This window comes from Octopus bimaculoides, chromosome 11 (assembly GCF_046866305.1).
Source record: "Octopus bimaculoides isolate indiv1 chromosome 11, ASM4686630v1, whole genome shotgun sequence".
Lineage (NCBI taxonomy): Eukaryota > Metazoa > Mollusca > Cephalopoda > Octopoda > Octopodidae > Octopus > Octopus bimaculoides.
Genome location: NC_142938.1, coordinates 67996254 through 68010852, shown reverse-complemented (window position 1 = coordinate 68010852; position 14599 = coordinate 67996254). Strand labels below are relative to the sequence as shown.

At 39.0% G+C, this 14599-nt stretch overlaps 1 protein-coding gene across 1 annotated transcript in view; it reads left to right on the top strand.

Moving 5' to 3' along the window:
* Nucleotides 1–724: 724 nt before the first annotated feature.
* The window catches only part of LOC106870964 (uncharacterized), a 46396-nt gene continuing 32521 nt past the window's right edge, over nucleotides 725–14599 (top strand). Inside the window, exon 1 of the mRNA XM_014917209.3 lies at nucleotides 725–1132. Within this exon, the coding sequence (XP_014772695.1) occupies nucleotides 1045–1132 (88 nt within the window). The 5' untranslated portion in view covers nucleotides 725–1044. The remainder of the gene's footprint in view (nucleotides 1133–14599) is intronic.

Genomic DNA, 14599 nt, shown 5'->3' with positions numbered 1-14599 from the left:
GTACCACCCGTGTCTTCTTCAACCTCGACTTATAGCCATCCGACTTATACAATTAAAAACTTTCACTTGACACTTGAAAAAAGTTTGACTTCCACAAAGTTTTATTAAACGGCAGAAAGTCCAAGGATAATTGAATCAACCACAAACAACAACAACAACAATTACGTCAGTGAAGTTATTTTATTTTATTTATTTATTGGGGAAAATATTGTTGAAAATAACAAAAAAAAAACATTCAATATTTCGCATTCTTCAGTTGAGCGAATCTAGTTACTGTCTTTTGTTATAATATTATTATTGACACTTGCCTCTCCACTGATTTTTGTGTCTCGTGTTTATACAATTATCGCTAATTAGACACTAATTACTCTTCTAAAACACGGTTTATACCATTAAGTACGCACACCTATAAACTTATATACATACAAACACACACACATATAAATATATATATATATAATATACATAACACATAACATCTGCAATCACATATAACGTTTATTATATATACTTATATAACGAAACGAAGTATTTTTCTAACTTATCTAAAACAACTTTTAAGTCTATTGTAAATTTGTTCTGCATAAATATACATTTTCGGTTTTCTTTTAGAATTTTATAATATTATATATACACACACACACACACACACACACACACACACACATATATATATATATATATATATATATATATATATATATATATATATATATATATATATATATATTGTGTGAGAGACCAAGTCGCAGTTGCCTGGCAAAATGGAAGGATCAGAAACTTTAAATAACTCAAAGAGTATCATCGGATCCGTACCTGTTATTCATGCAATAATATTGTGAAAAAAAAAAAACAAAATAAAAAAACAGGAAAAAAAAGTGAGATTTGATGGAGATTGGGGGTCTGGTACAAACCAACCCCGTTTCTCACCATCTAACTACCCCTAAACACCCTTTCAATAATACGTCATTATGTTTTGCCCAGACGTCTTTCTTCATGGTCAGTGTAAACCTTTAAAAAGTTGATAAACTGACCACAGAAGCGATGCTTCCGAGGAAAAAGGACATTTCGGGTCTAAACGATGGCATCGCGGGTAAATATGTTAAAAGAGATACGCCACCCGTCCTTAGAAGTAAGTACTCAGCTTTGAATATTCTCATTTATTCACTTATTGCGAAGTGACTTGTAGATTGTGTTGCTATTTTTTAAAATTCTAATTTAACATTTTGAAGACTTGTTAATTCTATTTCTATCTCTCTCTTTCACACACACACCCACACACACATATTATACACATACTCAATGTTATATACACATTAGTCACTATAGTATAAATCGTATGGTCCACGCAGGTGTATTAACTGTCACAGTTGTGTATATGTAACTAGCTTGCAACACAACATATTAACAGCAACCAAGAATATATATATATATGTGTGTGTGTGCAGGCATATGTGTATATGTATTTATGCTGGTATGTATATGCATACATATGTGTATGTATAAATGCATGCATGTGTGTGTGTGTGTGTATGTCTATATTTGTGTGTGCATATATATATGTGTGTGTGCAGGCATATGTGTATATATATTTATGTTGGTATGTATATGCATACATATGTGTATGTATAAATGTATGCATGCGTGTGTGTCTGTGTGTATATATATGTGTGTGTGTGTGTCTATATATATATGTGTGTGTGTGTGTGTGTATGTGTAGGCATATGTGTATATATATTTATGTTGGTATGTATAGGCATACATGTATATGTATAAATGCATGCATGTGTGTGTACATATATATATGCACACACACACACACACACAACAGGCTTCTACACAGTTTCCATCAACTAAAATCACTCCCAAGGCATTGGTTGGTGCAGGGCAAAGTTATAAAGTTCTTATCTACACAACACTAGGAAGATTGCAGAAGTGGGAACTCTTCAGAATAGAAAAAAACAAACTACATTACAACAAGGCTAACACAGTCCTTAAACAATTGTGCTATGACTCTCTCTATGATCATTGTAGCTTGGTTTAGCAATCCAATAACCTCTGTAATTTCCTCCTACTGCATGTATCAGATCAATAAAGACAAATCAGGAATTCATCTTGTATGGTATTTAATATATCTTTATGTTACCAAGTCATTCTCAAGCCTGAGTGATGGCCATGCTAAATAAGTATGAAGTTTGTGCCTATGATATACTCTTTACTCTTTTACTTGTTTCAGTCTTTTGACTGTGGCCATGCTGGAGCACCGCCTTTAGTCGAGCAAATCGACTCCAGGACTTATTCTTTGTAAGCTTAGTACTTATTCTATCGGTCTCTTTTGCCGAACCGGCAAGTTACGGGGACGTAAACACACCAACATCGGTTGTCAAGCGATGTTGGGGTGACAAACACAGAGACATAAACATATACACACACATACATAGGCTATAGTAGAAGACACGCCCAAGGTGCCACGCAGTAGGACTGAATCCAGAACCGTGTGGTTGGTAAGCAAGCTACTTACCACACAGCCACTCCTGCGCCTATTATATAAGAATAGGATGAAGAAAGCTCAGAGAACTTTTACCCCTGTTGGCAACCACAGATCTCTCTCTCTCTCCAAATGAAGAGAAGATTGTGTAATGTATGTGTACAAACTGTGATGCTGCATGGTAGTGAGATATGGATCCTGAATACAGAGGAGATGCGAAGGGTGAAGAGGAATGAAGCTGGTATGCTCCACTGGATGTTGCAATATCAGTGTGTGTGTGTGTGTGACAGAGCGCTGGTGTATTGAGAGAGAAGTTGGACATAAGAGGAATTATATGCAGTGCGCAAGAGAAGAGACTACACTGGTTTGGTCATGTGATGCAGATGGATGAGGACAGTTGCATAAAGAAGTGCTGATCACATAAAGTAGAGGGTGGCCCAGGAGGACATGGGATGGCACATCGCTGTACTCAAGAAGACCTATCCACCTCAACAGAACTGAGATCCTAAAACCAAGGTGCCACATAAAATGTATTGGTGTGGGTGCTGGAACCATGTAAAAAGCACTGGTGATGGTGCTATGCAAAAATTACTGGTGCTGGTACCATGTAAAAAGCACCCAGTACACTCTGTATAGATGTTGGCATTAGGAAGGGCATCCAGCTGTAGAAACCAAGCCAAAACAGACTATGGAGCTTGTTGTGGCCCCTGGTCTTTCCAGTTCCACTTAAGCCATCTAGCGCATGTCAGCTTGGGAAAATGGATGTTAAATGTTAAAGTTGATCATTATAGGTACTTTGTGGTAAGAAGTTTGTTTTCTGACCACATGGTTTTGGGTTTTGTTGCGCTGTGTGGCACCTTGGGCAAGTATCGTCTACAATAGCTCTCGGCTAACGAAAGCCTTGTGAGTGGATTTGGTTGGCAGGTTAGTATCTTACACTTCTGGAAATGTTAGAATCACCTTTGTGCTCTGATGATGGACCTTCTACTGGTTAAGAATGGTTTCTATGGCAGCATCATTAAGGATTAATAAGTTCAAACATGAATGAGCTGGAAAAGAAAACAGACCATTTTTAATTCCCAAAGTCCAACATTTGAGATGCAGTACATTTAAAGATGAGTGAGCACCCAGGATTTTGTAGATTACAAACATATTGTGTGTCGTCCTCATGAGACACCTTGTAAATGTATACATGTGCTGATGGCATGTAAAAAGCACCATTCAAGTGTGGTCGATGCCAGCACTGCCTGACTGGCCCTTGACTGGCACATAAAAAGCACCCACTACACTCTTGGGGTGGTTGGCATTAGGAAGGGCATCCAGCTGTAGAAACCTTGACAGATCAGATTCAAGCCTGGTACAGCCTTCTGGCTTGCCAGTCCTCAGTCAAACCGTCCAACCCATGCCAGCATGGAAAAGTGAACATTAAATGATGATGATGATGACACATACATATATATAAATATATATGTAAACACACTCACACACACAGACACACATTTTCTTTCCAACTAAATGGTTTCAGGTTCAATCCCACTGCATGACACCTTGGGTAAGCATTTTCTCCTAAAGCTGTGGGCTGACCGAAACTTCCATGAAATCAACATTTCCCGTACTGTTGCTACAAGTCGGATATCGCAGTTGTTGCATACTGATGTCAGATGAAGTGTTTTGCTCAAGAACATAATGCACTACCAAGTCCAGGAATTGAAACCACAATCTTTCAATTGTGAGTGGAACACCCCAACTACTTGACCACACGCCTTGTATATTATATATACACAAACACACATATATATGTACATGTATGGACATATGCATAAAGATAGACAGACATATAAACATACATGTGCATATATATATATGTATTCATTCATATACAATATATGTGTATGTATGTATGCACACTGCATTTACTCATGTTTAAATTGTATTTTTCGTGGTAAATTTGGCACAAATCAAAACCAAAAGACCCGATTCTTTCATTCAGATTATGCTGTTATCCAGTCTCAGCACCATTTCTATCAATTATCTTTGTTCATCTTAATCACCATCCACCTCATTGTGTCAGTCTAGCTGTTGACCTCTAATATGTATACAGCTCATTTACATGCTCAAAATACCAGACTTAGAATAAGCATTCCTTAATTAATTTTCATACATTTAAAAACACAGTAATTTATGATGGCTACACTGGTATGAAATACACATCCACTTCACACAGCATTTTTTTCATAGAAGCAAATTGTGATAAGAACAAAAATCAAAAACCCATTTGAATTACAAATGCAATCCAATGGACAGTCTTCTACACATTTCCATTTATTTGATTTTGCAACAGCTGGGACAATTGGAAGCTATTACATTTGCATCGTACATTTACCTAAGATACCATGTGACAGTATCAAAACCTGAGCATTCAACTATGCTTGTGACACTATGTATGGATGTATGTATATATATACAGGTGTGGCTGTGTGGTAAGAAGCTTGCTTCCCAACTACATGGTTCTGGGTTCAATCCCACTGCATGGCACCTTGGACAAGTGACTTCTGTAGCCTCAGGCCAACCAATGCCTTGTGAGTGGATTTGGTAGACAGAAACTGAATGAAGCTTGTCATACATATATATATATATGTAATATGTATGCATGTATGTATATATTTATGTGTGTGTGTTTGTCCCACCACCATCGCTTGACAACCGTTGTTGGTGTATTTACATCCCTGTAACTAAGGGGTTCAGCAAAAAAAGACCAATAGAATAACTACCAGGCTTACAAAGAATAAGCTCTGGGGTCGATTCTTTTCGGCCACAGTCAAACGACTGAAGGAAATAATATATAGCCATTCTTTAACCCATGGAATTGGTCCCTCATAAAGACATCAGTCTAAGTTTGAATCATTTGAGCACAGAAATTTCCTATATTGAGAATCTCTGGATCTCATTTGTTGACTATATATATATATATATATATATATATATATATATATATATATATATATATATATATATATATATATATATATATAAATATACATATATATATACATATAGACACACACACACACACATGTATATAAACCTACATAAAACGTAGCAAATTTTAACATTTTTCCATAGATTGAAAAAAATGATAAGCAGCTTTGATTGATTTTTGAATGTTATTGGGTTCTCAACTGAGGTACGGGGACATAAACACACCATTATCGGTTGTCAAGTGATGTGGGGTGGGGGGACAAACATAGACACACAAACATATACACGCATACATATATACGACGGGCTTCTTTCAGTTTCCGTCTACCAAATCCACTCACAAGGCTTTGGTTGGCCCGAGACTATAGTAGAAGACACTTGCCCAAGGTGCTATGCAGTGGGACTGAACCCGGAACCGTGTGGTTGGTAAGCAAGCTACTTACCACACAGTCACTCTTGTGCCTATTTGCTTCAGGAATCAAACCCACAATTTGGTAATCATGAGTGCATGTTCTGATGGATGTGTAATTTTAGTGTGTATGAACTCCAGAGTGTAAGTGAACCGATAGAAAATCTAGGTGTAAGTGGAATCAGGTGTAAGGTACAAGAGAAAAGGCTATACTAGTTTGGGCATGTGATGCATATGGAGGGTGACTGCTGCATAAGGAAATGCTGAGCACTTCAAGTTAGTGAACCCTAAGGAAACGGGATACTAAGGAAGACTAATGAGGAAGTGCTGAAGACTGATTTGAAGATTCTGCATCTCATGTTGGAGATTACAAAGGACCCTTACTGACTAGTGATTTGTGGTGCTGTAGAAACTCAACCCAGCCATGGCAGATTGTATTCTGACACAAGGGTAAAGTTTCGAGGCTGAGATATTTTCTACTTTGCTAAATCTTTATCTTGTGCCCCTTTCACTTTGCTTTGATGCCCCTACCTCCACCTTCATTTGTCTTCCTCTCTCTCTCTCTCATAGCACTTCATCTTCCATCTCTCCTCTTCCCGTCACTCTGACTCCCTCCCCCTTTATTAGGCCTATGTATCAGAGACTGTTGGACTACCCTCATCCCTCTACACCACTGGTTCTCAAATGGGGTCCACTACACTCTCTGAGTGGTTGGCGTTAGGAAGGGCATCCAACTGTAGAAACTCTGCCAAATTTAGATTGGAGCCTGGTGTTGCCATCCGGTTTCACCAGTCCTCAGTCAAATCGTCCAACCCATGCTAGCATGGAAAGCGGACGTTAAACGATGATGATGATGATATGATTTTGTTGTTAAAATTCATATGCAATAAATTGATTATACTTCTGAATACTTCATCATTTTTTTATATTATTCCTAATAATATTTAATTATAAAACCAAGCCAAATCAGACTGGAACCTGGTACAGCTCTCGAGCTTGCCAACTCTAGTCAAATCCATGCCAGCATCATCATCATCCTTTAACATACGTTAAAGAATGATAGTGATGATAATGAAAAATATAATAGAATTTATGCCGGCGGCACGTAAAAGCACCCACTACACTCTCGGAGTGGTTGGCGTTAGGAAAGGCATCCAGCTGTGGAAACTCTGCCAGATCAGATTGGAGCCTGGTGTAGCCATCTGGTTCACCAGTCCTCAGTCAAATCGTCCAACCCATGCTAGCATGGAAAGCGGACGTTAAACGATGATGATGATCGAATCGTTATAAGTGTCTACCTGAGTAAAACAGGAATCGAAAGCGATTCATAGGTTAAAAAACGGTTGAGAACCACTACTCTACACTCTTAACTCCTCCTTTTGTACTATCAGCCACCATGAACTCTTACTTTCTCTCATCACTCACCCGTATCTTACTTCACTATTGGTATTACTTACCAATCACTTCCCCCACTCTTGATCCCACTCCAAATAACCCTGCCTCTTACATCATATTCTCAGTCTGTCACTCATCATTTTACATTCCAATTCACTCCTTGGTCACCTGAGCAAATATACATGACTTAGGTTATTGAGTACACTCTACACTTATACACTTACTTTCCTTCACCCATTCCTGCCTTGTAGTTTATGTCACTCTCTCCCACTTCCCCTCCTTGGTCTACATGTCATAGGTCACTGAGTACTCTCAACATTTCCTGTATATAAGGTACTACCCCTTCCTATGGTGGAAAGCCTAAAAAATTGCACTCCCTCCAGAGTGACTGGTGAATAAAATAACCTTTTTTTTGCACTGGCATCACCCTGTACACCCTGTAAAATAGTTGGCAAATAAGCAAAGGACGGGAAGATCCCTGTCTCACTGAGGGCCAGTCAACTTCCCTAGCATTGGTGATGAAAAAAACAAGACAAAATGAACTCAGTACACTCTAGAGCAGGGGTTTTCAAACTGTGGTCCGTGGACCTCAGGGGGTCCGTGGACAGCAAATACTTTTTATGGGCAATTTGATTTTATATATGTTTTTTAATCGAAATCTTTTAATTGACAATAAACCTATTTGTTAAATACTGTTAAATAAATAAATGTAAAAATATATATTAGTTTTAAGCAAATATTTATGTATAAATTTCATAAGCGTTTATAAGGGGGTCCCTAAGGTAAAGCCTGAAATATAAAGGGGTCCGCAAGTCAAAAAGTTTGAAAACCCCTGCTCTAGAGTAACTGGAACAAGAAGGTCACCCAGTCATAGAAACCAACTCTAATGACACATTGAGCAGCGTCCTGTGAGGACAGTAGCTTCGAATAAGAAAGGATAGGAATTGTGGTGACTCATCCAATACATGCCAGCATGGAAAGCAGACGTAAAATAATAATGATGACCATAGTTGTGTGTGTGTATGTGTGTGTTTATAATATGGACATGGTTCAAATTTCAGGCCTTGTGTCAAATTTTGCTGAGGTCGTCTTTGCCTTTCAATCTTTCGGGGTCGATAAAATAAGTACCAGTTGAGTACTGGGGTCGATGTAATCGATTTAGCCGTTCCAGGGAAATTGCTGGCCTTGTGCGAAATTTTTAAAATAATCAGTTATTTCTTGAGGCGGCGAGCTGGCAGAAATCGTTAGCACGTCGGTCGAAATGCTTTAACAGTATTTCGTCAGCCGCTACGTTCTGAGTTCCAATTCCGCCGGGGTTGACTTCGCCTTTCATCCTTGGGGATCGATTAAATACCAGTGAAACACTGGGGTCGATGTAATCGACTAGTCAAATTTCATGCCTTGTGCCTGTAGTAGAATGAATTACTATTTCTTTGCGTTCATGGTTCACTTCCTGCCGAGGTCAATTTTACCTTTCATCCTTTCGGGGTCAATAAATTAAGTACCATTCGAGTACTGGGGTTGATGTGAACGACTGTCCCTTCTCCCCAGAAAATCCAGGCCTTGTGTGCCTATAGTAGAAAGTATTATTATTATTATTATTATTATTATTATTATTATTATTATGTGTTTTTTTAAATAACATGATATCCATCGGAATTTCTCGAAAGTTATTTGCATCTATTCACTCACGTGTGTGTTGGTATGTATGTTCGTCTGTCCAAACGACCGACATAGTTTTTTCACCAAATTTCACTCACATTTTGATCTAATGTCAAAAGCTTGTAGTAAAAAAATAGAAAATTAAAAAAAACTGGCTTTTCGTTGTGTAATATACAGAAGTTTAAATGACTAAGTGAAGTGATATGGACTTTCATTGCCACATTTTGTTTTTCGTGAATTTTCTTTTAGCTTACAACGTTGCTACCCCACCCTTTACAAAGTGATAGTGCCCTCTGAAATCATCGAAACACAATCAACACATTCCAGAAAAGCAGCAATGTACAAGTGCTCTCTGTCTATCTATCTATCCGCCTCCCTCTATACCCCCCCTCTCTCTCTCTCTCTCCCTCCCCCTCTCTCCCTCTCTCTCTCTCTCTCTCTCACTCTCACACAGTTATGAAATACGAACATCGTAACATTTCTTTTAATAAACTACTGATATACCTTACACGTAAGCATATATATATATATATATATATATATATATATATATATATATATATATATACATCTGTGTGTGTGTGTTCGTAATTCTAGCCTCTTCGGTGAATGAATGTTACACTGGTTGTTTTATGAATGTGGTAAATACCATTAATTTTTGTTTATGGATGCCATAACATCTCTTCAATCTACCGCAGATTACACACACACATACTCACATACACACTCACACATACTCACACACATACTCTCACACATACACATACATACATATACTCACACATATTCACACACACACACGCATACTCACATACACATACTCACACACACATACACACTCACTCACACCTCACACACTCACTCACACCTCACATACTCACACACACTCACACTCACATACACACACACACACATACACACTCACACATTCTCTCTCACACACACAGTGAATTCCTAGAGTACTGTCCGATGAATACCTCGAATACCAGAAGTTATTCTGCAATCTGCCGCTGATCACAGACCAACGAAGGCAATGTGGGGGGAGCTTCTTATGTGATCGTCTGACATGCTAGAAATAGCAGCCAAATCTTTCTCAAATCACACCATACTACTTTCAGAATGGAAGGGTACATTGTACAATTTATACAATGTGGTCCTGGAAGCACAATTCATGAAACAAAAAGGATTGTATTGTGAAAGCTGGTACATTTTACGTGTATACATACATACATGTATACATGTGTGTGTGTATACTAACTTAGCGGTTCGGCTAAAGACACTGCTAAAATAAGTACTAGGCTTACAAAGAATAAGTCCTGGGGTCGATTTCTTTAACTAAATCATTGTAAGGCAGTGCTCCCGCATGGCCACAACCAAATGACTGAAACAAGTAAAAAAATAAAAGAAAAGAATATATAATATATATATATATATATATATATATATATATTAATTAGCAGAAGTTAGAGAGTAACTCAATGGCATGAAACTCTTAGCCCCAGAGTCACTGTAATTTCTACCAATTAATTATACGTATATAGGTGCAGGAGTGGCTGTATGGTAAGTAGCTTGCTTACCAACCACATGGTTCCGAGTTCAGTCCCACTGTGTGGCACCTTTGGCAAGTGTCTTCTACTATAGCTTTGGGCCAACCAAAGCCTTGTGAGTGGATTTGGTAGACAGAAACTGAAAGAAGCCTGTTGTATGTATGTACATATATATATGTGTATGTTTCTGTGTTTGTCCCCCCACCATCGCTTGACAACCGATGTTGGTGTGTTTATGTCCTCGTAACTTAATGGTTCAGCAAAACAGACCGATAGAATAAGTATTAGGCTTACAAAGAATAAGTCCTGGGGTTGATTTGCTCGACTAAAGGTGGTGCTCCAGCATGGCCACAGTCAAATGACTGAAACAAATAAAAGATATATATATATATATATATATATATATATATATATATATCGGATTGGAGCCCGGTGTAGCCTTCTGGCTTGCCAGCCCTCAGTCAAACCGTCCAACCTATGCCAGCATGGAATGCGGACGTTAAATGATGATGATGATGATGATGATAATATATGCCATGTTTTGAGTTCTATTTTTCTGTTTGTATCACCAAACCTACACACACACACACAAGATCCCTAACCCAATATCTGCCTGTGTGTCTGTTTCTATCATATGAATGCTGTGTTCATTATATTTATGATAGGTAAAGATGCTAGTTTGCTTGACCAGACATGTGCCAGAATTCTCTCGGGCTTAACCTGTAATCATTTATCATTCTTAGGGATTGAAGTGACTGTGTAGGTGGCTTTAGTCAAAGTAAATATTTTCATTCAACTCTGGATATAGTCATTTCAAATGTATTTCCACATAATGGAAAAAGAAAATAATAAAGAAAAACACAAAAAAACCTCCATAAGCCAACAAGGAAGTAGAATTTCAATGGTTCCACAACCTACTAGAAATAGCAGCCAAATCTCCTTTATGCCACGCATCACCTACCACCTTTAATTGAGAAAATACACAGGTACAGGCATGTGTGGTTATGAAGCTCACATTGCAGTCACATGGTTTCAGGTTCAGTCCTACTGTGTGGCACCCTGGGAAAGTGCCTTCTACTCTAGCCACAAGCTGACCAATGACTTGTGAATGAATTTGGTGGACACAAATTATGTGGAAGCCCATGTGGTCTGTGTGTGTGTGTGTGTATGTGTGTGTCCTGTATGTGACAACTGGTGTTGGTTTGTTTACATCCCTGCAATGTAAGTTAGGAGTTCGGCCAAAAGAGACTGAGAGATGAAATACCAAACTTTAAAAAAATAAGTACTGGGGTCGATTTGTTAGACTAAATCCTTCAAGGTGGTACCCCAGCACAACCACAATCTAATGACTGTTGTCCTATACTTCTGATCATAGGCCTGTTTGATGAGAGCTATTCTGGCAGTTCTGCAACAGCAAAACTGCAACTGGAGTAAAACTACTAACTTAGGAGTAACTTCAAAAAGGTTAAAGAGTGTAGGTCAGTAGCCATGTGATACTTGATCATGATAATTTATAATTCATGTTGACAGTCAGAATTTGATATCTCATTAGTAATTATCAAATCTAATTCCATCCTCCACGTAAAGGCGTTTGTGCCGGTGGCAGGTTAAAAGTACCCAACACATGCTGTAGGGTGATTGGTGTTAGAAAGGGCATCCAGCTGCAGAGACCAAGCCAAATCAAACTGGAACCTGGTGCAGCTCTCCAGCCTACCAGTTCCAGTCAAACCATCCAACCCATGCCAGCATGGAAAATGGACATTAACCCTTTCGATACCAACCCGGCTGAAACCGCCTCTGGCTCTGTCGTGCAAATGTCTTGTTTTCATAAGTTTTGAATTAAAATCATTTACCAAATCTTAGTCACAATTTATGTTCCTAACACTAGCTTAATGATAACTAAGTTATCTTACTAAGTTCTTTGTTATCATCATCATCATCATCGTTGTTTAACGTCCACTTTCCATGCTAGCATGGGTTGGACGATTTGACTGATACTTGGTGGCACATTGGGCCCTTAAGCAAGACACTTTATTTCACATTGCTCCAGTCCACTCAGCTGGCAAAAATGAGTTGTACCTGCATTTCAAAAGGGCCAGCCTTGTCACATTCTATGTGATGTTTAATGTCCCTGGATACATGTATCTGCGGAGTGCTCAGCCACTTGCACGTTAAGTCCATGAGCAAGGTCTTTCATTGATCAAATCAGCTGGAACTCTCATTGTAACCAACGGGGTACCAGATTTTTTTTTTTTTTAATGTAATATGCCATGTTGCTTGTGAGCACTATTACTCTTTTTACTCTTTTACTTGTTTCAGTCATTTGACTGTGGCTATGTTGGAGCACTGCCTTTAGTTGAGCAAATCGACCCCAGGACTTATTCTTTGTAAGCCTAGTACTTATTCTATTGGTTTTTTTTGCCGAACCGCTAAGTTACAGGGCCATAAACACACCAGCATCGGTTGTCAAGCGATGTTGGGAGGGACAAACACTGACTCACAAACACATACACACACATATATATATACATATACATATATATGACGGTCTTCTTTCAGTTTTCCGTCTAGTGAAGACACTTGCCCAAGGTGCCATGCATTGGGACTGAACCCGGAACCATGTGGTTGGTAAGCAAGCTACTTACCACACAGGCGCATGGTTAGCTTTCTCTCTTTCTGTAAAAAATCCTTGCACTTATAAAGCATTTATCTAGGCCAGTGCTCCACAACCAGTATGCCACGGCACACTAGCATGCCATTTTTTAAGCCTAGTGTTTATCCTATCAGTCTCTTTTGCTGAACCACCAAGTTACAGAGACATAAACACACCAACACCAGTTGTCAAGCAGTGATGGGGGACAAACACAGACACAAAGGCACATACACATCATCATCATCGTTTAACGTCCGCTTTCCATGCTAGCATGGGTTGGACGATTTGACTGAGGACTGGTGAACCGGATGGCTACACCAGGCTCCAATCTGATTTGGCAGAGTTTCTACAGCTGGATGACCTTCCTAACACCAACCACTCCGAGAGTGTAGTGGGTGCTTTTATGTGTCACCGGCACGAAGACCAGTCAGGCGGTACTGGCAATGGCCACGCTCAAAATGGTGTATTTTACATGCCACCTGCACAGGAGCCAGGCCAGCGGCACTGGCAACGATCTCGCTTGAATGACTTTTCATGTGCCAGTAAGGCAACACTGGTAACGATCACGCTTGAACAGTGCTCTTAGCGCTCCACTGGTACAGATGCCATCACGATTTCGCTTTCGCTTGCCCCAACAGGTCTTCACAAGCCGAGTTTAGTGTCCAATGAAGGAGATGCTGGTGTGTTTACATCCCTGTAACTTAGCGGTTCGGCGAAAGAGACCGATAGAATAAATAAGTACTAGGCTTACAAAGAATAAGTCCTGGGGTCGATTTGCTCGACTAAAGGCGGTGCTCCAGCATGGCCCACAGTCAAATGACTGAAACAACTAAAAGAGTAAAAGAGAGCAAAGAGTAATTCCTGATAATACTTAATCATAAAAATACAACAGGATTGTTTTAAACATCGAATGGCTATGGGGGGGGGGGGGGGAGGGCATCTGAGAAAAATAGAAGTTAAAAGGATTTATAGGCAAAATATGGTTGAGAACCTCTGATGTAGAATGTCCTGTAATGGCAGTGACTGTTGTATATTTATTGTTCAGCCCCTTATTGGCCCCTAATGAGCTGACCTATAATCAAAGGTATTCAAGCTGTGACTGCCCTAGTTTTCCAGCATCACATACTCATGACTATATTATCCAATGTCCCTATTTTTTTAAGGTAGTAGAGTACATTTTGAAGGAGTTTTGGTTCTTGGAGACTGCAGTTGTTGTTTTGGCCCAAATCAACTGAGATCCAACAGACAAAATATTAATTGTTTTTGAAAGGAAAAAAAAAAAGAAAAGGTATGAGTAATCTGGATAATTATGTCTTTCCTCGTTGTCTAGAAATGAAGATTAAGATATAGTTTATGTGGCTACCTTCCTCTGTTCAGCACAGTTTGCTATTGTGATTCACTTGACTTAAGAATACTCCTATAGATTAATCACCTCTGCTTTGTCTGTCAGAAGTCAGGTGTCCTGC